We start from the raw sequence: 27226 nt of genomic DNA, 5'->3' as shown, positions 1-27226 counted from the left end.
ATTTTGGATAGAAAACGGTTCATGTAAGTTCATTTGCTACAAGCTTCCTTCGCGCCTGTGGCTTTATCAGTGTAGGTACTTCCCCCAATATCACTTATAGTCCCCTCTTTTGACTTAGCAGACAGTCTTTGAGTTAATGTAGCCACCAGCACTTTAGATAACAGATGACAATAAGCTCCAAATGGATACTCAAATATAAAAGGTAATGCAAAAAAAAAGCCTAGAAGAAAATGAAGACATTTTTCCTACATATAGCTTGGGAGGAGGGAGGGCCGCAGGGGAATTCTTAATTAAATAAGGAAGAGAGGAAATAACAAAACAAAAGACATAATTTTGGTTACATGAAATTTAAAAACTTTTGCATGAAAATCTATTAGAATAAGGGAAAATTATGAATTGAAAAAAAACTTTTTGCATCAAATATGTCTCCTAATGGTATGGTATCTAAGATATATACCAATTAACAAAAATATATGAGCTATTCCCCTATGGATAAAGGATAAGGACAAACAGTTCTCAAAAGAATAGGATACCATCAGTCATAAGGAAGAATAAAATCATTAATAAGAGAGATACAAATCAAAACCATTCTGAAGTTTCATTCTGTACCCAGCAAATTGGCAAAGACAGAGATAGACTGAAATTGTCCATGTGGGGAAGCTATGGAAAGACAGTCACATGAGTACATTGTTTAGTTCCAATTAACAAGCATCTCTTAGTACCTGCCCCTCTCCCCATTGAAAAGAAAACTAAAAACTTGTAACAAATACACATAGCCCAACAAAACAAATTACCACATTAGCCAGGCCCAAACATGAGTGCCTCATTTAGTCCCTCATCTGTCAAGGGTGGGGAGCACTCCTCTGGAATCACTGAATGTTCATCGGTGCATTAATTTCAAAGGTTTTCAACATTTTAACAACATTATTAAAGTGTAAGTCTTTCCCCTGGTTTTTACTTTTCTCTGCATCTGTTCATACAAAGCTTCCCAGGTTTCTTAGCAACTTTCTTCTTCACCTTTTCTTATGGTAAAACAGTATTCCATCATGTTAATATATAATAATTTATTCGGCCATTCCAATTGATGGACACTCATCCTCAGTTCTTAGCTCATTGCCACCACAAAAAAGGGACTTTTCCACTTTCTTTGATTTCTTTGGAGATACAGACCTCATAGTGGTATTGCATAGTTCAATAACTTTATGGGCACAGTGCCAAATTTCTTCCCAAAACGATTAAACCAATTCATAGATCCACCAATGGCACATTAATGTACCGGTTTTCTGGCAGCTCCTCCCTAGTTTGTCAATCATCAGGGTGTGTGGTGGAATATTAAGAGCTATTTAATGCTCATTTCTCTAATAATTAATAACTGGAACATTTTTTCACAAAGCTATAGACAACTTGATTGCTTCCCTTAAAAACTGCTTGTTCATACCCTTTGACTATCAACCAGGGAATAGCTCTTCTTAAAATTTGAATCAAGTTCCTTATAAATGTTGTGAATGAGACATCTGTCAGAAAGACTTGCTGTAAAGATTTTTCTCCAAATTAACTGTTTCCCCAATACTCATGGGAGCACCTTTTGTTTTTTGTAACCAAGAAATGAACACAAAGTTCTGAACACAAAGATACCCATCAATTGTGAAATGGCCAAAGAGACTGTAGTACATGAGTGACATGATTTTAGATATAATCAATATGAAGAAGCAAAAGAAAGATGTGAAGACTTACATGAATTGATGCAGAGTGAAGGAAGCAGAACAAGGAAAGTCATACAACAATGACTCCAAAAACATAAGCAGAGAGAATAATAAAATGAAACTGAAGACTGTGTGATTAAAATAACCAAGTTTGGACCCAGAGAAGAGAGAATACATCTCTTTTTCTTCACTGTAGGATGGCAGAAATATAACTTTTAGGGGTGAAAAATTACAAATTACTGCCACAGGCAATCTAATTATTCATTTATTTTTTGCTCAGCTTAAGTTTCCTCTCTTTTCTTTTAAAATCTTTTATTATAAGACCCAATAGGATAGTAGAAACTAAAGGCATCAATTTTTAAACATTCAAAACAAAAAAAAGGGCTTCATGTGGCCAATTAGGTAATGAGCCTTTTCTAACTTAATTAGTCCAGTTTTTGGTGACATGCAGTCCCATACTGGTCCCATGTTTAGTAGGACCTTCCAGAGTTGATGCTCTATTGCCACAGCCTCAAGAACTCTGAGTCACATCTATATGCCATGATGAAGAGGCTAATCTATTATTTTTAGAGGGGAAAATAATGCTAGCATTGAAATTCTCTCTCTCATGAAATCTCTCTTCACAACTATCAAATACCAGGGGGGTCCCATGGAACCCATAGTTTGGATAACAATACAGTCAATTTTCCCATCATGCCATCCTATTATTCTTTCCCATTAGGTTTTCAGCAACTCACAGAGACACACTGCGAATTACCTCCTCAAGATGGCTCTTCAATCACTTTGCACTCAAATTCAGCCTGTTCATATAAACATATATAAAATTTTATCTATTCTAGCCACATGGTTGCTTCCTTTTAGTACAGGTTGACTATTAAAATAGGTCTTAATTCTTCCAATATAATCTTTGGTATCTTGTATGTATCCCATTAGTCCATTCTTTATTAAAACAAGAAAATAAAGATACTTAAATTTAGAGGCCCATGGCTTAAATCATAATTGGTCCAAGATTATGATTTGACAGAAGAGGGACTAAATGAGGCACCCATGTTTGGGCCTGGCTAATGTGGTACTTTGTTTTGTTGGGCTATGTGTGTTTGTTACAAGTTTTTATATGCTTCATATAAAACACATATAAGTTTCATATAAAAACTGCTACATCTACATCCTGCATTGTATCCAAGACAGGGTTGCACAACCACAGACAATAATTTCTTGGATCTTAACCTATTAGAAAATTTTATGTTTAGCAATCGACTTAAACGACTAGTTATCAATGCCAGCTGATAACCAACAAAGAATAGCACAAGTAACTTTTCCTCCAGTTTGAATACCCCAAACTATTTTCAGAGTTTCTCTGAGTCTAGTTTAAACTTACCAAAAATAACAGACTTCTACTGCAATCTCTTAAATTCTTTCTTAAACACAAACAGGTATAGAGTATAAACAAATTTATTTCAGGGTATGCAAATTCTGTCTCAATATAAATGATTAGCTATTCAAGAGTAGAATGGTATCCCTATTACATAATGTTTAAATACAGGTGGGATAACCACCTCTGGCAGTCTTGTGGATGGGAATGCTCCATCAGGTATGGCAGAAGGACTAGATGATCTCAGGTTCCTTTCAACTCTTCTTACAGAGCCTTTATTATTCTATCCAGGCTCTTTTCATCTCCCCCCCTCCCCCAATTCTGGCTTGTTGGTAACACCACAGGAAATGTGTGTGTCTGAGGAGGTAGGTGTGGGTTTGGGGAAATGGAGAAAAAAAGAGGGAATTGAGTAAATATTTCTTATAATAGCTCTGGCAAAGATGTGTTCTATGAGCTTTAAGTGATGGCAACAATCGTTTTCTGGAACATCTTGTGAATCTGATTTATCCATCTGGCCTTATCACTCATTAGTATAAATAAAGATTTGCTTAGTCTAGTTTTCTCTCTGTTAGCTACTGAAAGCTAAGAGTTCATGATTAACTACTTATCTCTAGAGCCAACCCTACTCTCTTGAAAGAAAGCAAAGAGTGGGAAGAGAAAGGTGAGAGAATGAAAAAAAGGAAAGCAGTTGAGACAGCGATCCTCACCTCCAATTATGATTTAAGCCACGAGCCTCTAAATTTAAGTATCTTTATTTTCTTGTTTTAAAAAAGAATGGACTAATCGGATACATACACTACACCAAAAATTATATTAGAAGAATTTAGACCCATTTTAATGGTCAACCTGTACTAAAAGAAAGCAACTATGTGGCTAGAATAGATAAGTTTCATTATGGATACTAGAATGCTTTCCTTGAATTAATTACACATGCTAAAAGTCTTCAAGAGTGAGGCACAGTTAAGACAGTTGATAGAAATGTGTCCAACATGCCCAGTGGAAAAGCACAAAAAGATTCTTGACTTGTAGTGAACTGTGCCTCTATCTCCCACAAGGAAAGATCACACACAAACATAGGAAGCTGTGGTTTAACACTGGAATCTGGTAGAAAACTTGGGAGATACTGGTATGGTCAAGGGCTGCTCGCTGGGCTTCACTTCCACACCCTGGTATCTGCGGATAGGATTCGCCTTGTGTACCTACACAGAGGGTACAAAAGAAAGAAACAGCAATCATCTGTTGTGGACCTATCACTCAGTTTACAGCTTTCTTTGGTAACTTAATGGGTATATTGGGCTAAAAAAACATTAACACTGAATTCTTGAACCATTTCAGACTAAGTCATTCCTTACATATAAATAGATGACAAGTAAGGAATGCTCCCTTTACCAAAAAGGAGTCATTAAATAAACTGCAAAGCATTAGAAACTGCAGTAGTATCAAAATCATCTTGGGAGGAGGCATAGGGGAAGATGAATGGGCACTCTTGTAACCAAGATTGTGCTAGATACTATATGGGATAAGTGAAAAAATTGAAGTTACTGTTCCATTCCTGGAGCTCAAAGTCTGCTTAGGTAAGCAGGACTATGACCCCATGGGGTCATGTAGAATCAGATACAACTAAACAACAACAATGGAAAAGGAGAATTTTGGCCTGACCACAACTGTGAGCACTTGTTGAGAAGTAGGGAGAAAGAAGAGCTGGATAGTAAGTAATCTATATGCCAAGGCATAATATCATATTTGTCCTCAGGAATAGTTTCAGTATTTTCAAACACACTGTACCAACTCTCAGTAAGTAATAGCAGTAGTAATAGTAATAGTAGGAGGAGTGAGTAATGACAACTAATATTTTTATACCACTGTAAAAATTAAAACATGCTTTCCTTACAATCTCCCTGTTGGCAAATCACATATCATTATTTCTATTCTACAGGGGCTATCTGGGATGGCAAGGTAGGGGGAAGATTGTCTACCAGCAGGGGTACTCTTCTCCCCATTCGGGGCTACCCCAAATCCAATATGGGCTGCTTGACTGTTAATATAGCTAGAGGAGAATGGGACTTGCTGTTGACTCTCTTCTTTCCACTCAGGGAACAATCAGGTATCACCATCCATCCTGCCACAGCCTCTTAAGGACCTCTAGGACATACCACCAGCCTTGCTCCTCTCCCTTACAGACTCAGCACTCCCACCTACCCTCCTGACATACAACCTAAGGATCACTGGGCCTTACCACCACCCACCCTTGCCTCCTTAGAACTTCTAGGCCTTTGCATTTGGACTTAACTTTGTGAACATAAAAACAGGGACCATCTCAATTTTTCTATTTTTATCCCCAGAGCTTAGCATAATGCTTAGAGAATTGTGTTAAAGGTACTTGGAGGTGAGGTTTAATGAATGCTTTTTCATTCATTTACAGATAAAGAAACTGGAGTCCTAAGAGGTTAAGTAATTTGCTCAGAGTCACCAAGACTCAAGTCTCATAATTCTAAAACCAATGGAGAGTCCTCACTATACCACTGATGAGGGAACAGAACCAATTAACACTAACTAGGAGGACCAGACAAATCAGGTGATGCAAAAAATATTGTAATTTTACTCTGAAACAAAATGTTTTATCCCATTCTATTAAAAAAAATGCATTGTCTCAACTGATACAGGTTAGCCCTGTGAGGTATTCTTAAAACCCTGCCCTTCTAGCGCTCAAAGGTGCATCTGGTGACTTGCTCAAATCACAGATTCCCTTGTTTGCTCTGAAACACATGCCAAGGAGCGACCTAACAAATGAATGGCAGAGCAGAGCAGAGCACTGGGAGCCTCCAAGGCTCCCCCACCAGGTATCGACACCATTACCAATTCTTGGCGCAGCTTTGCTAGTTCTTCCTTTTTCTGCTCCTCTTCCTGCTGCCTGGCCTCCTCAAGCTTCTGGGCCTTCTGCGCTTCAACCTCAGCCATCTGCTTCTCAAATTCCTGCCGTTCTCTGGCTCTCCTTTCTGTTGCCAGCTGAAAAGGTTCCTGAACTATGGAACCAGAAAGGTCCTCTGAGTATAGAGACAGACAAGGAGAAGCTTTATAGAACTAGACAAAATCATAAGCAAATTTGTATGGAAAAAGATACGGCAAGAATATTAAGAGGCATACTAAAAAGAAAACTAACAAAAGAAGCCTAGTACTCAGACTTTAAAATACATGACAAAGATATTATCAAAGCTGGTACTTGGGAAAAAAAACCCCAACATAGGTCAATGGAACTGAATGGGTACATAAAACACAGCGAAATATATACACAAAAGATCAGCAATTGATAAACCTTTAGAAAATAATAACAGAGGAAAAGATTCATTATTTAACAAATGCACTTGGAAAGATGGCTGTCAGTTTGGTAGAAAAGTAATTTAGAATCACATCTTACATAAAATGTAAGATGTGAATTCCAGCACAAATGAGATACAAACATGAAAAAGAATTCTAAGAAAATGGAATTTAATATTGATCTCAACTGTGGAAAGCAGACAAATTTAATTTAAGCAAACAAATAGAAGAAATTAATGAAGACAGGACAGATTGTGTTTAACTATGATGAAATATAATTTATAAATTATCATTTATGAATTTTCTATGTAACTAAAAACAAGTAAAAGAAAAATAACAAGGGCGGCTAGGTGGCACAATGAATAGAGCACTGGCCCTGGAGTCAGGAGGACCTTTGTTCAAAACCGGCCTCAGACACTTAACACTTACTAGCTGTGCGACCTTGGGCAGGTCACTTAATCCCAATTGCCCTGCATTCCCCCCTCCAAAAAGCAAATAAATAAATAAATAAAAATAACAGCTTGGGGAAAATACTTATAGCAAATATGGCATAAAAATTCGAATAGATATTTTCAACCTGTTTGTAGAAATTCTTTAAAAGTCAGTAACATATAATTTTCAAAAGAGGCAGACACTGTAAATAACCAGTTGAAAAAATGCTTAACTTTACTAATAATCCAAAAGATATAAATCAAGATAGCTTTTAGGTATCATTTCACACCCATCAAATTAGTGTGGCAAAACAGGAATGATCATTCATTGCCAGTGGAATTAAAAACTGGTAAATCTTCCTAGAGAGCAAAACAGCAGGAGGCAATAAAGGTTACAAAATATAAGTATATCTTTCAACCCACTAATTTCTTTATTAGGAAAGTACTTTATAAGTATTATAAAAACAAACCAAAAAAAGTTGTCTGTTCCAAAGATTTTCACACAAGCATTATATGAATTTGCAAAAGACTGAAAACAATCTAATTGTCATCAATGATTAAGTAAATTGTGCCATACTCATGAGATGAAACAACGATGACCAACAAAGATGAAAAGTACAAAGAAACCTGCAAAGATTTACAAAATAATACAAACAAAAAGCAGAACCTGACAGCTAGATATACACAAATTAAAATCATCTGTGTAAAAGTGAATGTGAATGAACAGAGAAAACTGATGCAAACTGAGAGGAAAAACGCAAAAGTGTTTTGATGCTTAATGCACAGAAATCAATGAACTTAAATATAAAAAATTACTGTCAGTTCTGATATTTAATAGTCTAACAAAAAAGTAAATAATAGCACTTACCTCACAGGGTGGTTGTGAGGATCAAATGAGATAATGTATGTCAAACATAATATAAATGAGTTACTAGGGTTCAAACTGTGGGAAAATGTCACTAAGCCAGGCTTGAATGCACAGAGACAGTGGAAAGTCCCACCTCCCTCAGAGGAAAGGACTGCTTTCTGAAAAGAGGGGGTGACTTGCTGCATAGAGAGCCCTCCTTGATGGCAAAAAGGGAAAAGTTTCTTTTTTTCTGCATTTGAAAAGACCTGGACAGAATGATTATACATTGAAGCCTATGAAATGGTTGGTGAGGGTTGGCCTTCCCAGTGAGAACCAGAAACATTTTTATATTTTTGATCTCTAAAATTTGATAAAATTGCTTATGTTAAAACTGCTTTATCTACCAACTAAAGAGAAAAAATTTACAAAAAAAAAAATTTTAATAGTATAGGGTTTCTTCTAGATTCTCTGCCATCTAATAAAGCTTGCAATTTTATAAAGTATACAAAATTCGTATCTATAGCAATAACTTGATTAGTAAGGATACTCAAAGAAATGAATATTTCAGCCCAAAATTGTAAAAAAAAATTTTCCTTAATGGATTTTTGCATTTTTATGCCTTGTTAAATATGGTATACCAGAAATGAGAGCAACTAGGTGGCACAATGGATAGAGTTGGGTCGGGAGTCAAGAGGACCTGAGTTCAAATTCAGGCTCAGACACTTTCTAGTTTTGTGACCTCTGTGAGTCACTTCACCCATTTGGCTAGAGAAGAAAATGGCAAATCACTGCAGTATTTTTGCCAAGAAACCCCCAAATGGGGTCATGAAGAGTCAGATATGACTGAAAAATCACTAAACAACAAGAAACACTAGAGATCATTTTCTCTCTCCAAGACTGTACTACTTTACAGAGCTTCAGGTCATCTTTTCAAACAGGTATCATTGTGTAGTATCATAAATACAGAAAACTGGGTTGAGTGTGTATAGACCTCAAAATATTCCCTGCCAGTTTAAAAAAACCCTTAAATTCTTGATATCAATTGGTTTTCTTGTCTTTTGCTTCTTATTAATAAAAAAGGAAGAAAAGAAAAGATAGACAGCAAAATATTAGCACAACTAGAAGGTCAAAAGCTGAACTTAGAAAACAGGGTTTCCAGATCTCACTGGAATTTAAGGTTGTAAGAAGGCTTAGAGATCATCTAGTTAAACCTGATACATATATAAGTAAGGGAACTAAAATCTGGAGAATTTAAGCGACTTCGGCAAATCACCAGAAGAAGTAGAGGCAGGATCTGAACCTAGGTCTTGGGACTCTAAACCCCATATTCTACTATATTATGCTGTCTGATAACAGCAATTTTAAGTCACAGGAAGACAGAATGATGGTTACCTGTAGACGTGCACTTAATGTGAGAAATTCAGGGCCATATGATGCCTAATTATGCGTAAAGATAAAAGTTAAAAAATGCCACAGAACCAGAATGCCCTTGGGAAAGAGGAAGAGATGACCCTTAGGGCCTAGGGATCCTGAGTACCAGGCCAATGTTCAAAGAGAACACCAACACCACAATTCTATTAAAGCAATTTCTAACAATACAATGGGAGATGTCCTGAAGACCCAATCTTAGAAGAGGAGACCTGGTTCTTACTGCCCTCACCTATCCAATACTCTACAGCTGGGAAAACTCGTACTTCCTGTTGAAGTGCCAGCTACATCTACCCAAACTCTTGGCCCAAGACACATTCTGCCTCTCTGAATTGAACCCAGCCTCCATGTTCTTTAATGGCACAGTATTACACTAACACAACTGACTGAGTTGAACTACAAGGTCTCAGCAGTTTCCTGGGCCCTGGGAGTCTCACTGCAACTTCTTCAATCACCAACCCAAGTACTTTGGAAGTGAACACAATAATCTCACCTGACGTTGGTTTTTTTTCTTTTTGGGGAACAAAGGGCTCCTGATGGATGACGGTGTTTGGACGAGCTTTGAAGCAAGCTGCTTCTTTCTGCTGCTTTAAATCTTCTTCAAGCTTTAGAAAATAAAGAGGAAAAAAGTCAACCATAACTGAAATTAGCTACATTTCTCCAGCTCACTCCTCACTTAGTGAAAATAACTTCTTACATTAAGAGATTACAGAAGACCGATTTAAACACATACAGACAATTGACAACCTAAATATGCTAATCACAAAACAATAATCACCCAAATTAAACATTATGCCAGAAAACACCACCAAGGGTAGGAATTCAGCTAGTTCTTGGAAAGTAGAACTCTCTGGTGCAGAGGAGGGGATTTCCTACAAACTGGGGTCAAGTCATAGTTTCCTTTAGACAGAGGCTCTAAATAATTGGTGAAAACAATTTTAGGCTTCTCTGAGATTTTTTTCCCAGCTAAGCTAAGGATTCAGCTCTCGAATAAGGCAACATTTAGTTGACAACTGATTCACCATTTACATGTGCTGAGGGCCAATCTCTGACCCAGTCCATATATGGGAAGAATCTGGTTCAGGATTTCTCCCAAGGCAGTTCCCCACGAAGGCTACATTATGTCTTAAGATTGGCTCACCATCTCTTCCTGACTTGCAGGAGTTTAGGACGTGATAACTGAGCTGTGACCCAGACACAGATGCATGCAAAAGTATAATAAAACATATGGAATTACGTAAGTCAACAAGGACATAAAAACATACAGATATGAGATAATTCCTTTTCATTCATAATATAAACCCTGCCCTCTGATCAATAAATCAGAAGCTGCTATGACAGATTCTCGCCTGACTCATGTACACCATTCCACACTTCTTGGTTTGGCCTGTGCCCATTTTGATGCAGGTGTCATACATGTTATCTACTATCTAACAAAGTAACTTACAGCACACTCTACTGGGAAAGCATGCTTATCATCCATACTCTGCTCGTCAATGCACCAATACAATAGCAAACGATAATCAGGTTTACAGAGTTCCAGAAAGTGAAATAAATCCGTCTAACAAACTTGACTAGTTAAGTTCTTAAAGATATTCCCCCCTTTAAGGAAATCTAGTAAATAGCGACATGTCCCAGGTAATTGCTGAGTTTGCTACTCTCTGAAATATAATCCTTATGTTAGACAGACAGACTTCCAGTGCGAGGGTCCCTCTTTCTTAGTAACTTCCCCACTGCTCTCCCTCCGTCTGTCCCCACCTGCTGCTTCCATATCTGAGCCTTAAGAGCTCCTCTTTCATCTGTCTGCAGGTGGAAAGGTTCAAGCTGTGTTACAGTCTTCACTTTCTTCTCTGGCAGGCTAACGGTGTCAAACTGAGGCAGAGGCTGTGCCTTGAATTTAGGCACCTGATCCTAAGAAAAAGAAAAAGACAAAAATAAGTGAGTATGAGACATGATTTACTGCAAGACATAGACGGAGCCTCAGAGCTACAATCTTAGATATGCCTAGCCAAAGTGATCAAGGATTGGTTGTCATCAGTGATTATTACTGTAATAGTAGGACCAGCTCCAACTCTAACACCCAGCTTCTTCTTCACACACACAGAGACAGACCAGTGCGGCCTTCTGAGAGACTCATGTGTTGCCCCATGTGTTGGACAAGAATTGCTCTCCCTTAGGCCAAGGCTTTGACCCAAAAGTAAAAACTTCCAAACAAGGCCACATCTAGGCTGAACACTGGAGGGGTAGACTTTCTGGAGGTACCAAATTTTTTCTCTATGATCTAAACCTGCCTGTACACAAATCCTCATTCTACATTAATTGCTCAGTCAAGATGGGAAGCAGAGGGTCAGATCAGCATCAGAAATCTCTGCCACTGGGTTATTGACTACTAGTTTCTAAGTGAGATCACAGATGGGTCAAAACAGGCCAGATCTAGAGCTCTCATTACTAAGCTTCTCCTACTGCTTAACAACCCCAGTGACCAAGAGAAGCTAAGGGCACGGACAGTTCTCGCTTAATGTAAGTGCACCATTCCACATACCTCCCCACCTGTCCCCTCATAGGGCTCTCAGCGTGGGGCTGGCCCATACTAGAACCCTTAAGTGAGTCTGCAGCAGCCTACCAGGAGCCAGAGCCTGTGCAGATGCAGGGTCCTGGAACCACCCACAGGAGAGTCAAATTTGTATAGTAAGAGAATTGCCTAAATTTCGAAGAGCCCAGGGAGGAAAGCAAATCAAGATGTTAGCAGCAACAAGGTCCAATACATGGATTCCTAACCTTTTCTGTATTGTGGACTGGTCACTTTGGTAAACCTTGTGGACCCCTCTCAGATGTTTGGTTTTTTTTTTTGCTTTTTGGAGGACATTTGGGGTTAAGTGACTTGCCCAAAGTCACACAGCTACTAAGTGTGTCAAGTGTCTAAGGCGGGATTTGAACTCAGGTCCTCCTGACTACAGGGCTGATACCCTATTCACTATGCCACCTAGCCGCTCCTCAGAATGTTTTTAAATGAATAAATAGGGCTACAAAGTCCATGTTTTAATTCAACAAGCACTTATTAAATGTCTAATATTTGTCAAGCTAGCCCATCAGACTACAAAAAACAAAAACAGTCCCAAGGAGGGTATATTGTTAGTAATTCATGGATTCTGTAGGTTTTAAAAGGACTTGGTTCAGGGGAAAATATGGTCATTCAATGAAATAAAGGACTTTCAAGTATTCTTGTTTGTTTTTTGCTTTTGGAGGGCAATTGGGGTTAAATGACTTGCCCAAGGTCACACAGCTAGTTTTTATGTTAGGTGTCTGAGGCTGGATTTGAACTCAGGTCCTCCTGACTCCAGGGCCAGTGCTCTATTCACTGTGCCACCTAGCCACCCCTACTTTCAAGCATTTTTGATGAAAAAACCAGAGCTGAACAGAAAATCTGACTTTCTAATACAAGAAGCAAGAGAAGGTAAACAGGAAAAAGAAATCATAAGGAACTTATTAAAGTTGAACTATTTACATTCCTACATGGAAAAACTATAATTGTAACTCATGAGACTTTTCTTAGCATGAGGATAGATGAAGGGAATATATATATGTATACATACATATATATATTTATATAGGAGGGTGTATGTGTGTATAAATACATATGGGAGTGTGTGCATATATGTGTATACATATACATAGAGGGCACAGGATCAGTTGACTAGAAGGGATAATATCTAAAAAATAAAATTGAGGTTTAGAGAGGAATATAATGAGAGAAGGAGATAGGGAAAGATAGAATAGGGTAAATTATCTCATATAAAAGAGGCAAGAGAAAACTGTTACAATGGAGAGAAAGAACAGGAAGGCAAAAAGGTTAACCTTACTCTCATTGAATTTGGCTTAAGGAAGGAATTAACATACACACTCATTGGGTATCTTACCCTACAGGAAAGTAGGGGGGAAGAGGGGGGGATAAAAAGGGGGATGATAGAAGATTGGGGGAGAGGATAGTTAGAAGCACACACATTTGAAAAGGGACAGGGTCAAAGTAGAAAATAGAATAAGTGGGGGGTGGGACAGGATGGAGGGAAATACAGTTAATCTTTCACAATATAACTACTATGGAAACGTTTTGTATAACTATACATGTACAAGCTATATTGAATCGCGTATCTTTGCAGTAGGGGTGGGTGACAAGGGAAGGAAGGAAAGAATCTGGAAATCAAAGTTTTAAAAAAAAATGTTTAAAAAAATTTGTTTTTTATATGCAACTGGGAAATAAGATATATAAGCACTGGGGTACAGAAATCCATCTTGCCCTACTTGAAAGTTAGAGGGAGAATGGGGGAGGATATAGGAGAGAACAGATTGGAGGAAGGGGTATTCAGCAGGCTCACTATTTTGGGTGGGGGAAAGACGGGGAAAAAATTTCTAACTCAAAACCTTGTGGAAATGAATGTTGAAAATTAAAAACAAACAAAAACAAAAAAAAAAATAAAAGGACTTGGGATGATCTGTTCTTTCTACATTAAGCTTAGTACCACTGACATTTTCCCCCAAGAACTCAAGAATGGTCCCCATAGCAAGGATAAGCAACAATGTCCGTCAAACTGAGAGATGCCTTCATGACACACAAAAAGGGGACCAGGCTTTAAGGAGACTTTGGAAGCCATAGCAACCCACTTTATGTCTCTGGGTAACTGCCTGTGAAATGAGAAGTTCTTATCGTGGATGAGGTTAGATGGCTCTTCTCTAGTGCAGAAGTTCTAAGGTATTAAAAGGAAAATGCCTGGAAACTGTGGAAAGTTGTAGAAAGTTCAACCTGTGATATAAAGAAAAGTGTCCTAACAATCCAAGTTGTCCAAAAGGAGAATGAACTGCTTTGGTAAACAGTGATACAACACATTCCTCCTCCCCCCATTCTCCATTCCTATCACTGATGATATTCAAGGGGGAGATTCAATGAGTATTGGTGAGAAACACTGTAGAATTTAGTAGACATCTGTTTACGTACCAGCTGGACTAGATAACCAGCCTCTCAAATCCCTTCTAATTGTAGGATTCTGTGGCTCGGAGGTAAGACAATCTAATACTTTACTCCCTGCAGGAATCGTCTCTACAGCATCTCATCAGGTCTCCCTGGAGTCTTTCCACCCCACCTTCCCACCAAGCTGTTCCAACAGCCCACTCCATTGCTAGACAGCTCTAATGGTGAAGAAACTCTTACTTAGATTGAGCAGGTTTGCTCAGTATAATTTTTACCCATTGGTCCCAGTTCCCCCAAGACACTTTCTTCCAAACAATAACAAGTCATATATTTGAAAGATGTGATTATCATCCCTTTCTCCCAAGCCATCTCTTCTCTACACTTCCCTAAACCAAAAATTAGGACATATCCCATGACATATCAACATCTTAGTGGCACTAGTTTGTAACCATCCCTCCTAAAATGTGGTGCCCTTAAAAGAGCACACAATATTCTAAATCTCATCTAACCTTCACAAAATATAGTGGAAATCATTCTGGAGACCACATCTTGAGCACAAGATCTCACTGGCTTTTCTGGGTAGTTATATCACACCATTGGTCAATATGGTTCGAGGATTAAATGAGATGAGAAAAAGGGAAATACTTAGGCTTTAACAATTGAAAGTTAATACCCCCCACCTTGGACAGGTTCACTATATTTATCATCAAGTCTCAACACAAAAATCCAAACAGCTACCTCTATTTTTTGCAGCTCTTTTACTTTCTTCTCCTTTTGTAATTGCCGCTCTTTGTCCCGGGAATCAAAGGAGAAGGGGCAAACCTCCACGGTTCTCTGCTCCGGGATTCTCGGCTTAAAGGGCACCCCATAGTGTGGCATGGGGTTAGATTTGATCTTTACTGGTTCTTCTTCCTAAGAAGGAAAAGTTCAGTCACAAATAGAGCTCCTCCATACTAGGAGTGTTGAATGCTAAAGATGGAGGGCTAAGCACAAGGATATTGGCCCTACCACTAACTAGCTACATAATATAATCATAGGCAAGTTAATTACCCTCTCCTGGCCTGTTCTCTTATGCAGCAAATGAGAATAACACCTATCCTTTTATGAGAGAATTTATATAAAAGAACTTTGAAAAGCTCAGAGAGCTATAAAACCTCAGACTATATATAAAGTTTCTGAGTAGAATAAAAGCATTCCACTAAGTGAGCACTAAAGTTATTTACATCTGGACATAGACAGGAAACATCTTTCTTATTTTGGATCCTGATGCCTACTATCTTCCAATTTGGCTCACTGTGATAAGGGGTATTCCTTTGTTTCACTGTCGAATCATATAAAAGTGCAGCTTTCGTGTACACAGGATCATGCATTTAGAGCTGGAAGGAGCCTTGGAGACTATTCAATCCAACCCCCTCATTTTACCAAGGAGGACAGTGAGGCCCAGAGAAGTTCAGTGACTTGACCTAGATCACACTGTTAATAAGTGTCTGAGGCGAGTGCTGAATCCTAGGCTTCCTGACTCCATATCCCAGGCCCTATCCACTATGCCATGCTCCCTCTTCCAAAACAAGACTGAGACCGTATAAATGGCTTTGGTTCAGAGTTAACAAGTATTTTAGTTACAAATGTGCCTAAAAAAAACCTTATGTTTAATACCTGCTATAAAATTACCCTATCCATAGAGATATTTATAGACAATTTAGGAGAGGAAATAAGAAACTAGCCTGATCAATGACAGTTTACGCATACTGATTTCATGAAACTTTGCCATGAAGTACATCTGTTGCAACTCAGACCCTTAGGGCAAAAAGAGACCAGACAGATGACACCCCTTTATGTGACTTTTAAGAGTCCACTGCAGCTTGGTAACAGTCTATGTATACTCCAGGACAAGGGTTAGAAACCTAGAACACCATGTACCAAAGACAGCATAATGGTCAATTTTGGGGGCTAATCTCTACTGTCACATCTTTCTAAGGGCGTTCCTGAGTTGTAAATTGATCCACTGTGTACAGCCCCCTCAACTCTCCTCTCAAGAGCAGATGGACATAGAGCTGAGCATATATGCATACTCGCGACAACACCCCTCTGCATAGCAAACCAGGGGTGAGAATTTCTGAACTCACTTCTGAAAAGCCAATTCTAGATAACAGTAAACTCTGAACTCTAGCAACTGTAGAAGGGTACGTGTTCAAGAGGAAAAAGTCAGTGGGTCGAATCCCTGCCCATCCCCTCCCCAAATCACCTCCTCTTCTCGGGGGAATACACGGACTCTGTTCTTCAGGGCAAAGGCAGGAGATCTGGGGACTGTGGTAGGGAGCGTCTTCTTCTCTGGAATACCCTGGGAGGAAGGAGAAAGGGGTGCATTAGTTAATCAGATGAATCTATCACAAGGTCCTGTGCCCTAAAGCTTACATACCAGCTAGTCACCTTCCTAAGTACCTACCCAGAGAACCCAGATTGACATTCAGACTCTACAGAGTTAAATGACTCCAACATTTGATACACACAAGATAATCAGTCTCATTATTTTACTGACACACAGTTCACTCACCCATTATATTCATCAGCCATGGCTCATAAGTACTTTATAACCACATCCAGAAAGAAAAAAAAAATCGGTGTCACTATTTAGAATTTCCCCCCAAAAAATGTCATAAACTTTATTCTTTGTTACAAGGGAAGGTTCTTGAGAGGTAAGGAGAACTAATCTAAAAACAAAATGCCCCAGCAAAACTTTAAAAAGTTCTTTATAAAAAGTATCACTGGGCCTAAAGACAATTCCAAGAGGAGTTCCTAAAACAATTTTGAGCAAAAGCAATATTGATTAAATAAAAGGCACAGGAGGTAGAAGGCTGCACTTGGAAGCTTGCCACAATGGGAAATTGAGGGTCGAATTCCACCTTAAGGAGGGTATGGGGGGGAAGTGCCAAGAAGTTTAGGCATTCAAGATGATGACTCTGAATGGCAAAACATTTTTTTATACTTAAAAGGTCCTGATGTATTTATTATTATTCCCTCTGGAGTAGCTAGGTGGATCAGTCAATAGAGCACCAGCCCTGCAGTCAGGAGGACCTGAGTTCAAATCCGACCTTAGACATTTGACACACTTCTTAGCTGTGTGACCTTTGGCAAATCACTTGGCCCCAATTGCCTTGCCCCCTCCAAAAAAAAAAAAAAAAGGTAATGTGAGAGCAAGAAATGCTGAAAAGCCTTGAAGGTAAGAATATAAAATCTAAACTTGATTCTGAAACCTAATGGGAATCTAGGGGCACTGGGTGGACATGTAGCATAGATGAAGGGAGGGGATAATTTTAGCAGTGGTATTTTGAAACTGAATTGAGGAGTGAGATGCAGGAAGACCAGGGCTAGCAAGCACATTCTTACATACCTTCCTGAGATAACATTTGCTCCACATCTCCCCTCTCTCTTCTTAAAATAGTTTTTTTTTAAGTTCATGGTTCATTTTTGAACTTAATACAGAACTATCCAAGATCATGCTAGTGAGAACACTCCATCTTAACGGCTCATGTTAGTCAGCTATCCATTTGTACCCCTTGCTCTTAACCCCATGTATACAGCAGTTAACCAGAATGTACCTGGTTATATGAAACTTATCTGAAAGGCATCTCTTTCCTTTTTCCTTTAGTCTTTTTAATATTCTATTTTTTGTTTAGGTTGCTTCCCATTTGGGGCTTGTTTATTTTGGTATATGGTATAAAATGTTCAGATTATAAACTTATTGCAAAATTTAGACTGAAATTGAAAAAAGTAGTGAAAGCCATCAGATTGTGTAGGTCTGACCTAATTAACATCCTTATGAATGTGGCTGTTGGATTAGAAAAGGTCACTTTACTGGGTCTAGCATTTCTGGAAAATATGGCAACTCAAAAGGACAAGTTCAGAGGACCCTTTAACAACCAAAGACTGTAGTTGCTAGAGAGTTAAGAGATTTGGTAGGAAAACAAAATAAAAGAACTTTGAGAGCTCTCAAGGCCTTATGTGATCTAGTCAATTCTCTCATTTTACTGAAAAGGAAAGAGACCCCAAAAGGAGAAATGATGTACCTAAGGTCACACAGCCAGAACTAGAGCCCAAGTCTTCTGATTCCCAGTCTACCTACATTCATCAAGACTGGAATATAAGACACTGCAGATCATAAACAGAAACTTGGCAAAGTACAGAAAATCATAGTAAGATCATTGCACAGTCACATGCACACATCTTTGAAAGAGATCTGACAAAGAAAAAAGCAAACCCAGACCTAATTAAAATAGATAATAGGGAAATTATATTTTGCTATAAGGGACCACAGACAATGAAGTAATATCAAAAATTTTTACAGTAAACTTCTCTGACAAAGGCCTCATTTCTCAAATATACAAATATAGAACTGAGTCAAAATTTATAAAAATAAGAGCTATTCTCCAGTTGACAAATGGCTAAAGGATATAAACAGGCAGTTTTTAGAAGAAACCTGTTATCTATAATCATATGAAAAAATGTTATAAATAACTACTGATTAGAGAAATTCAAATTAAAACAATTCTGAGGTACCACCTCAACCAATCAGAAGTGACAAATGCTGGAGGAGATGAGAGGAAAATATGTACACCAGGCCTGTACAACCTTCAGTCCTAGGGCTGCCTACAGCCCACAGGCCGCTTATGGCACATCAAAGAATCTCCTCTACATGAAAATAATTTTTTGCTCTACATTTTTCACAGGCCTCCAGAAATCCTTTGGTGAGCTGCAGGTTATGCAGGCCCGATGCACACTAATGGATTGTTGGCAGAATAGTGAACTGGTTCAACTATTCTGGAAAACCATTTAGAACTATGCTCAAAGACCTATAAAACTGTGCATACCCTTTGACTCAGCAATATTACTATTTGGTCTGTATCTCAAAGAAATCAAAGAAAAAGGAAAAGCACCTATTACGTACAAAAACATTTACAGCAGCTCTTTTTGTGGTGGCAAAGACAGGAAAGCAAGGTGATCAATTGGGAAATGGCTGAACAAGTTATGGCAAATGATTATGATGGTATACTATTGTGCCCTAAGAAATGACACGGGGGGAGGGGAGGGTGGTTTCAGAAAAACAAGGCAAGCCCTATACAACACAAAACGAAGGGAGAACTAGGACATCATTGCACACTGGCACAGCAAATGTTAGAATGATGATCAACTGTGAAAGACTTGACTACTGTGATCAATACAATGATCTAGGACAACTCCGAATGATGAAAAATGCTATCCATCTCCAGAGAGAAAAGTGATGAATTCTGAGTGCAAATTAAAATATAATTTCTTCACTTTGCATATTTTTCTTGCTTTTTTGAAATGTTTTGCATGATCTCATACATATATCACTGACATAATATCACTTGCCTTCTCAGTGGGTGGGGGAGGGGTAGTATTCGGGGACAGAGTTTGGAACTCAAAATTTTAAAAGAGTGTTAAAAATAAATAATAAATTTACCGAAAAAGAAAAAAAAAACCAGTGAAATAACAAATGCCTTAAAAGCCAGTACAATCAACAAAATTATGAATCCATTAGGAAGTGTTTATTTTTCCAGTTTGGCAAGAACAGTTATGGCTTGAGGCAGGAAGGCAGCACCTTGGGTGCCCCCACACTTTGAAGTCAGGAAAATCAGAGTGTGAATTCCAGCTCTGATACATATAAACTACGAGACTGTGGAGAAGTCATTTAACCTCACAGCCTCAGTTTCTCCATTGATACAATAGAGCTAATAATAGCAACTATTTCACATGTTTGTTGTAATGATCAAATTAAATAATATATGTAATATGTTCTGGGACCTTTAAATGCTGGCTGCAATAATTATGAATAAGGATTACTATAGTATATTAATGCGATTATTTACATATTTGTAACAATTATAAATGTGATATATAACATGATAATTATATTACATTAATATAATGTATTATCATAAGGTATTCTATTATTCATTATTATATAATGATTTTCTTCATCATTATCATCAATAAACTGCTGGCATAATCTTTGAGAACATAGGGTCACTCAACTCCATGCCAGAATAAGGAATCAAGAGAATAAATGGCCTTTATTTATCAAAAAAAATTTTTTAACTACCAGGAATTGCAATTAACCTGACCCAATTAATTCCATACCCCAATAGCACCTCAACCTGTTCTCACACTGTTAAAAACTAAAACATAAACACAGATCCCACCAAGTTGGCACCCACCCATCTTATTCAATTTCTGTTTGTCAGCCACTTTTAACTTGGATTTAAGGAAGTAAAAAAAATTCTTACCACAACATCTTCCAAGATCCTGGTGGGACAAGGCCTAGAATGAAACTCAAAGTGATCTTCTTCCGTCTTCTTCTTTGCCTCTCGATCCTGTATCCTTTTCTCAATTTCCAGGTCAAAACCAATTGCTTGAGTGGGTGGCTTTACAGGAGGTTTCTTTGGCAAAATGGGCCCACTTTCAAGGATTCTGGAGTCAAGCTCCCGTGCTTTGAATTTGTATCTGTGGAATAATTAATGGGATTTCAAGAAAGTTAAAAAAAAAAAACTGTGCCAAAGAGAAACAATAATCATGGAGATTCTCTTCATAAATAGCACATTTTAAACTTCATTAAAGTATCAATAATCAAGTATATAGAAAAATGCCATCTTCCAATATTGCTAGAAAGGAGAAATTATTATATAATATCCTAACATTTAATTACTGCATAGAATGTGACTCTTCTTTACTCACAGGAACCACATACTCTTTGCCAGCACTAAAATAAATAGTACCATTAGAAGAAAAATATTTTCTATATTCCATCTCAACAACATTTAACCTTAGCTAACTGAGTGGCATTAACCATAACAAGAGACTGGGTATTAGAGACACAGTTTAGTGGGAAGAACACTGGGCTTAAGAGTCAGAAGACTTGTTCTGCCATCCTGATAGCTGAATAGCTATGGAAAAGTCACTTAATCTCACTAAGCCTCAATTTTCTCATCTGTAAAAGGGAACAATATCCTATCTGCTTCACAGTCATGAGAATGAAATAAGGCCTCTATAAAGCACTTCGTAGCTGCCAAGCACTACACAAAAAATTTACACAAATTAATCTGGAAGAATACCAAATGCTTTTCTTAAGTAACACCTAGCTGCTTCTCCCCTCATCCTTCCCATCAAACGTGACTCCTCAGGTGCTGCCTTAGTCATTTGGCTCCTCACCTTGCAGCTGGGTAAGAAAAGATCACATTTAGTGTCACTCCCACAGACAGGACTCTAGCAACTACCAGCTAAGGAAGTGAATCAATTTCTAGAGCCAAATTTCCCACCATTCTGTGGAAACTTACTGTTGAATTTTCTCAAGTTCCTCTGCTTCCAACTCGGCTGTGCTCTTGCACGTTACAGGCCTCATGCGTTGTTTAGTTCTAAATACAGGAGTCTGTGGGTTTGTTATCTTGAGCACCGAGGGTTTGGAAGGTAACAGACCTGGAAAATGAAACCACAAAAATGTCACTGGATTCCTGGCCATCACTGGACCTCCAGCCAGGTAATGCCCAGGTCACAATGTAGACATTTTTCTATGGATAACTGTCAAAAGTAGATGATGCCTTAGCATATTTTAGCACTATCTTCAGTACCATCCAATTTATCATTCCACTCAGGAGGAAAAGCTCTGATTTATATAAAACAAATGTCCTTTTCACTGTAAAACAAACTAGAGTCACTTATATCAAACTATTTCCCCCCCCACACACACACACACACATAGTGGTTAATGCAGGTTTCCACATTTATCAACACTTTCTACTACTTTGCTTATGATTACTGCAAATCATATCTTTATCCATTCAAGTTCAATAAAAGGTCTTTCAATGCCCAATGATTACTCCCAGTACTGTGAATTCCTAGGAAACAGACATTCATATCAAAGAAAAATAACTAACTTTCCCAAATCGAATACAGGACTTTTTTTTCTTAATTCAGTGGTCCCTCCATTTACATAATTATTTAAAACTACCACTCTGCCTAAGTATCACCTTCTACACTAGTCTAAAGGCCCTTGCATTAGAGAATATAAAACCATTTGAAAAAATAATGAACAGGTCTGAGGATGAGCTGAAGTTAGTAGAGGCTTGTCACCAGTAGAATGGCCACTAAGTGATGAATTTTCTGGCTATAGCAACCTAAGAATCAATTTAAAATACAAAACATCCCTGGGTCCTATGCAGCCCCCTTCTGTTTTTACAGGGACAGTAGCAAAGTACTAGAAAAGGAAGTAGAAGGTGCTAACAATTCATTTTTTAGGCCACCTATAAACATCAGTTTAACTCTTGGTACCATGAATATGAGATATTTTCACCATAAATAAAACCCAAAAGTCAGTCACCTTACAGTGAGTGCCTTTTTATTAATTCATTCAGCAAACATTTACTAAGCTTCTATTATTATGTGCTATGTACCGGGCTAGGTCCTGAGAACACAAAGGCAAAAAGCCCTCAAGAGGCTTACATTCTATTAGCTCACATTAGGGAACAAATGACTGCAGGTAGGGGGGTTAATATGTATGAACAAATTAACATATATACTGATAAACAACTCAAAGAAGATAAGTGCTTTTAAAATCTGTAGCCCAGATGATCTTCATGTGTCACATGACTATGCAGTGCTGGAAGGAACCTCACATATCAACTAGTTCAACCTCCTTAAGAAACTAAGAGAGAATCAGAGAGAGAAATCAACTTGTCCAATGGCCTCCAAGTACAATCATCTTTCTACTATAAGACATTGTCTGCTTTATGAAGGTCTCTACATATTTACCAAGAGAAATCAAAACTAAATGCCATTCAAATTTCCAAGTTGGACTAACCTGCTAAACTCATGAACAAAATATATGGAAGGAGAAAAAGAATAGCTATGAATCCTAGCTTCATTCAGAGAACTTTCTTTTGTTTTCAGAGCTCCTTTTATGGTAGCAAAAAAACTAGGAACTACAGGGGGAAAGGGGAATATTTTACTCAGCAACTAGAGAAGAGCTAAACTGGTAAAATGGTATATTGCGCTGCAAGGAAGGAGGAAAAGGACAGTTTCTGAGAAACCTGGAAAAACTTCTATGAACTGATGTGGGAGATGAAGTGCGCAGAACCAAAAGAACAATTTCTAAAATAATAACTTGTAAAAGAGAAACAACATTAAAAGATTTAAGAATTCTGACAAATACAACTATCATCCGTGATTCCTGACAACCAGTGAAAACAGCTACTACCTATATCCTGGCATACAGTGGATGGATGCAGGCAGCATGAGACATAAAAATTTTTGGATATGGTCAAAGAGGGAATTTGTTTTTGCTTGACTGTGCATATTTGTTACAAAGGTTTTTGCTTTTCCTTCTTTTTATTCAAAGGGGAAGGACAAGATTAGAAAAGAAAAATCAATTTATTCATTAATTTTCTTAAAATAGTTCATTTTTCTTGTGAATAGTTCCACTGAAAGTCTCTTCCATTTTTCCAAACAAAATACCTTATGACTGACTGACAATGGGGCACATAATATATCACTAATTTTCAACCTGTAGCCCTGTGCCAATCAATAAACATAACTCCTTAAAACTGAGTAAACAGGGATGATTATAACCTCCCAGGGTTGTCTCAAGGAACAAATGAGGGAATATTTGAAAAGCACTATGCAAATCTTAAAGTGCTATATAAATGCTGGATTGTTGTTGCTATTATTACCTCTTTTAACAGTGAAGAATAGTGAAAAGAAAAACATATACTTACAGTGAGACCCAACCCAGTCATTCTGAATTTACTAGTTATATAAACCCGAGCAAGTTATTAACCCCTCTGCTTCTCAGTTTTTTCATCAATAACATGAACGGGTTGGACAAGATGACCTTAAGGTCCCTTCTTGTTCTAAAGCTATGATCCTAGGATCACATATAAATGAAACTAGGAAGAAAAAAAATACAGAAAGAAAAATGAAACCAGTTGTTATCTATTCTATAACAAATTATTCTCATCACTGTAGACAGCAGAACTACCACATGGACTCCAACAATTCAATCCTAATTAAACTATAAGAGAAAGTGAAAATGGAACTAAAGATGATAAAGACAGGAAGAACAGCTAAATCAGATCAAGCACACAAAGAAAAAGAAAATCCATGCTGAAAGGTGAATAGTTTTGAGGGATTGATTTTCAAGATACCTAGAAGATTCTGACCGAATGAGGGGAGAAATCATGGACAATCTGGTTTACCCAAAAGAGGCCAACTAATCAATTACTACTGAGTCACAGGCCTAATTTCTAATCTCTATAAAATCTTTATGAGTATAGTCAATACATATATTTTAAGAAATTTTCATGTAAATTTAAGGGCTTTTAAAGAAAGATATCAGAAGGGAATGAGAAGGCATTGATGAGTGATTTTCTATGGCAGAGTAGAGCCCCAGACACACCAGTGACTGAAAGATATACACAGAACAAAAGATCCATTGTGTTTTACTAAAAGAACTTGACTCTATAGAGAAAATGCAGCATGAGAGTCTCCTCCAATGTATATGTCACTTTTTCATGTTAATATGTGATAATTATCTCCTATTATCAACATCAAGGATGTAAAAAAAGAAATATCCTTAACAAAGGTGTTTACCCTTTTCATGTTAAATCTCCAGCAATTTAAACACATGTCCAAAACTGAACTCATCTTTTCCTCCAAAAACATTCCCCTCTTCCTGCTGAGGGTATCACTATCCTTCCAGTCACCTGGCATCACCTAGGCAACAACTAGTGTCATCCTCCATGCCTCACTATTCCTCATCCCTAAGATCCAATCTGTTGCCAAGGTCTTTCAATTTCACCTTCATAACATCTCGAGTATGTCCCCCTTCTCTCCTGATGCTGCCACCAGTCTGGAACAAGCTCCCATCACCTCACACCTGGACTACTCTCTCTCTCTCTCTCACACACACACACACTCACTCTCTCTCTCACTCTCCCTCCCCCCCCCTTCTCTCCCTCTCTCTCTTAATAAACTCCAGCTACTCCCTATCACTTCCACAATCAAACAGAAAATCTCCTGGTGTTCAAATTTGAGTGCTTCATGTCCAAGCTCCCCCACTAACTTTCCAGTCCTTTAACACTTCCTACCCCTGCACATATTCTGCAGTCCTATAACATTGGCCTGGCCTTTTTGCTGTTCCTAATTCCCAGCCATATTGCCTCACTGTCCTCCATGCCAGGGAGGCTCTTCATCTCCTCCTCCCAACTTTCTTGGCTTCTTCAAGTCCCATATAAAACCCCACCTTTCCTAATTCCCCATGTTCTAGTGCCTTCTCTCTGTTGATTATTTCCAAGTTAGCCTGTATGTATCTTGCTTTTACATAAACTCACAGGTCAACAAAGTGTAGGTGGGCTGCCAAGTGTCCCTTTTCAAAGAATACCCACATTGCTAAGGTCAGAGATGCACTGAAGTTAACAATGAAACAATACAAGTCCCTCCTTGTCTGTGTTACTCAACAATGTTATAAAGTCTATATGCTATCTATACAACAAAGTACAATGAGATTCTAGGACTTAAGATTCCTTGTTAACTTACTCAGCCAAACTGTTAGCTCTCCAAATCACACATTAAGAAAGTGAATTGATTTTTGCCTGGGTTTCTTAATTCCTCTTGGTCAACGTAACAATAAGGTGGAGATGGGGGAATGACCAGGGTAAAAAGAGCAAATGATAACAGTGGAGACATATAGAGGCTTGGTACATAAATGAGACATGGCTTTGAAGTCACAAGACCTTTAACTGAACTTTATATGTATCAGACACATTCCAATTTATCTGTCAATTAGGGATAAATACTTGCATTACCCACTCATAATAAACATGCTCTTTAAGCCTGAAAGCACTATAGAAAACTTGTGAGAGAAGAAGAGGCAGAAACCCTTCTGGACCATTCCTCCCAATCCACAAGTTTATAGGTATGTCACAAACTCAAGAAGTCAGAGAGATATTATGCTATATATCTTTTTTTTTTTTTGCCTTTTGGAGGGCAATTGGGGTTAAGTAACTTGCCCAAGGTTACACGGCTAGTTTTTTCTGAGTGGGTGTTAAATGTCTGAGGCCAGAACCAAACTTGGGTCCTCCTGACTCCGGGGCCAGCGCTTTACTCACTGCACCACCTAGCCACCCTGCTACATATCTTCTACCCACACCAAGTGGCAGGCTTTTTTTTTAGATCTGTATTGTGGGTTCTTTATGAAGCCAGATGGATGCTTCAGATACAAACAACAAAGGAAAATTTCCAAGCAAAAGTGTTTCACCCAGTTTTAGAGACAGGGGATCACTTACCCTCATCATTCTTCTTGCTCCTCAGGTGGTACCTACTGGGTGTGCGTTTATGGAAAGCCTCAACTTGTTGTGCAAGAGGGACATAAGTAGAGGCTGTTTCTTCAAAAGGTCTTTTCTTCCCTTGGGACAAATTGAAGGGCTTGGTGATGGTAGGCCCCTTGCTTACTCGGGCCTGCAGACAGGAAGATGGATGCAAAGTGACAAATCTCTTTTGAGAACTTTTCCACAAAAAAAACCCAGCAACTTCTTTTTGGTGTTTGGAAAGCATTTTTTTTTAAAGCAGTTTCTATGATTGCTGCAGCCTTAACCCCTGACCTAGCAGTACAAGTCCTATGCTCAAAAATAAGATCAGCACAAATCCTAAAGCCCTATCCTCATAGTAATACTGTCAGGAAGCCAGAGCACACAAAATTATCTTCATTTTATGGCAGAGGAACAAACCCAAATAAGTTTAAGGGACTGTCATAAGGTACTATGGCTAGTGTCAAAGTTAGGGGTTCAAGTCTACTTGTTCTGACTCCAATTCTGGCACTCTTTGGGTAAGATATATTCAGAGAAAAGCAAATGAGGTCAATCACTTCACACACTCTATCAGTATCTACTGAGAAAGAGAAATCCTAACCACATTTATGACAGCCCCTGGACGGCCCTTTCTTTTCCTTCCCTATGAATGCTGTCACCATGCCATGATTGTTTTGCAGGAGGAGGGTGGAAATGGATTCTTCAGGCTAAGCGGACTCAAGTTCCAGCTCTGACATTGATTAATGTATGACCTAGGACTTATTTTCCTCACATGTAAAATAAGTATAAAGTC

The 27226-nt window shown here is 38.2% G+C and overlaps 1 protein-coding gene across 7 annotated transcripts in view; it reads right to left on the bottom strand.

The window, feature by feature from the left end:
- Positions 1-579: 579 nt before the first annotated feature.
- The window catches only part of TPX2 (TPX2 microtubule nucleation factor), a 65910-nt gene continuing 39263 nt past the window's right edge, over positions 580-27226 (bottom strand). For 6 of the 7 annotated variants that reach the window (XM_069073905.1, XM_069073904.1, XM_069073903.1 and 3 more), the window contains 9 exons: positions 26413-26584; positions 21412-21550; positions 20365-20581; positions 16305-16400; positions 14798-14971; positions 10855-11007; positions 9590-9701; positions 5932-6119; positions 580-4274 (listed from right to left, as the gene is read on the bottom strand). In XM_069073905.1, coding sequence (XP_068930006.1) covers positions 4164-4274; positions 5932-6119; positions 9590-9701; positions 10855-11007; positions 14798-14971; positions 16305-16400; positions 20365-20581; positions 21412-21550; positions 26413-26584 — 1362 coding nt within the window. In that variant the 3' untranslated portion in view covers positions 580-4163. The remainder of the gene's footprint in view (positions 4275-5931; positions 6120-9589; positions 9702-10854; positions 11008-14797; positions 14972-16304; positions 16401-20364; positions 20582-21411; positions 21551-26412; positions 26585-27226) is intronic. The other variant, XM_069073907.1, reaches the window with a different exon arrangement.

The sequence above is a fragment of the Petaurus breviceps genome, unplaced genomic scaffold, assembly GCF_028583685.1.
Source record: "Petaurus breviceps papuanus isolate PSGF00001 unplaced genomic scaffold, PetGlider_PUasm1.0 90879, whole genome shotgun sequence".
In the NCBI taxonomy this organism is placed as follows: Eukaryota; Metazoa; Chordata; class Mammalia; order Diprotodontia; family Petauridae; genus Petaurus; species Petaurus breviceps.
This window is presented reverse-complemented; position numbering and strand designations above follow the sequence as displayed.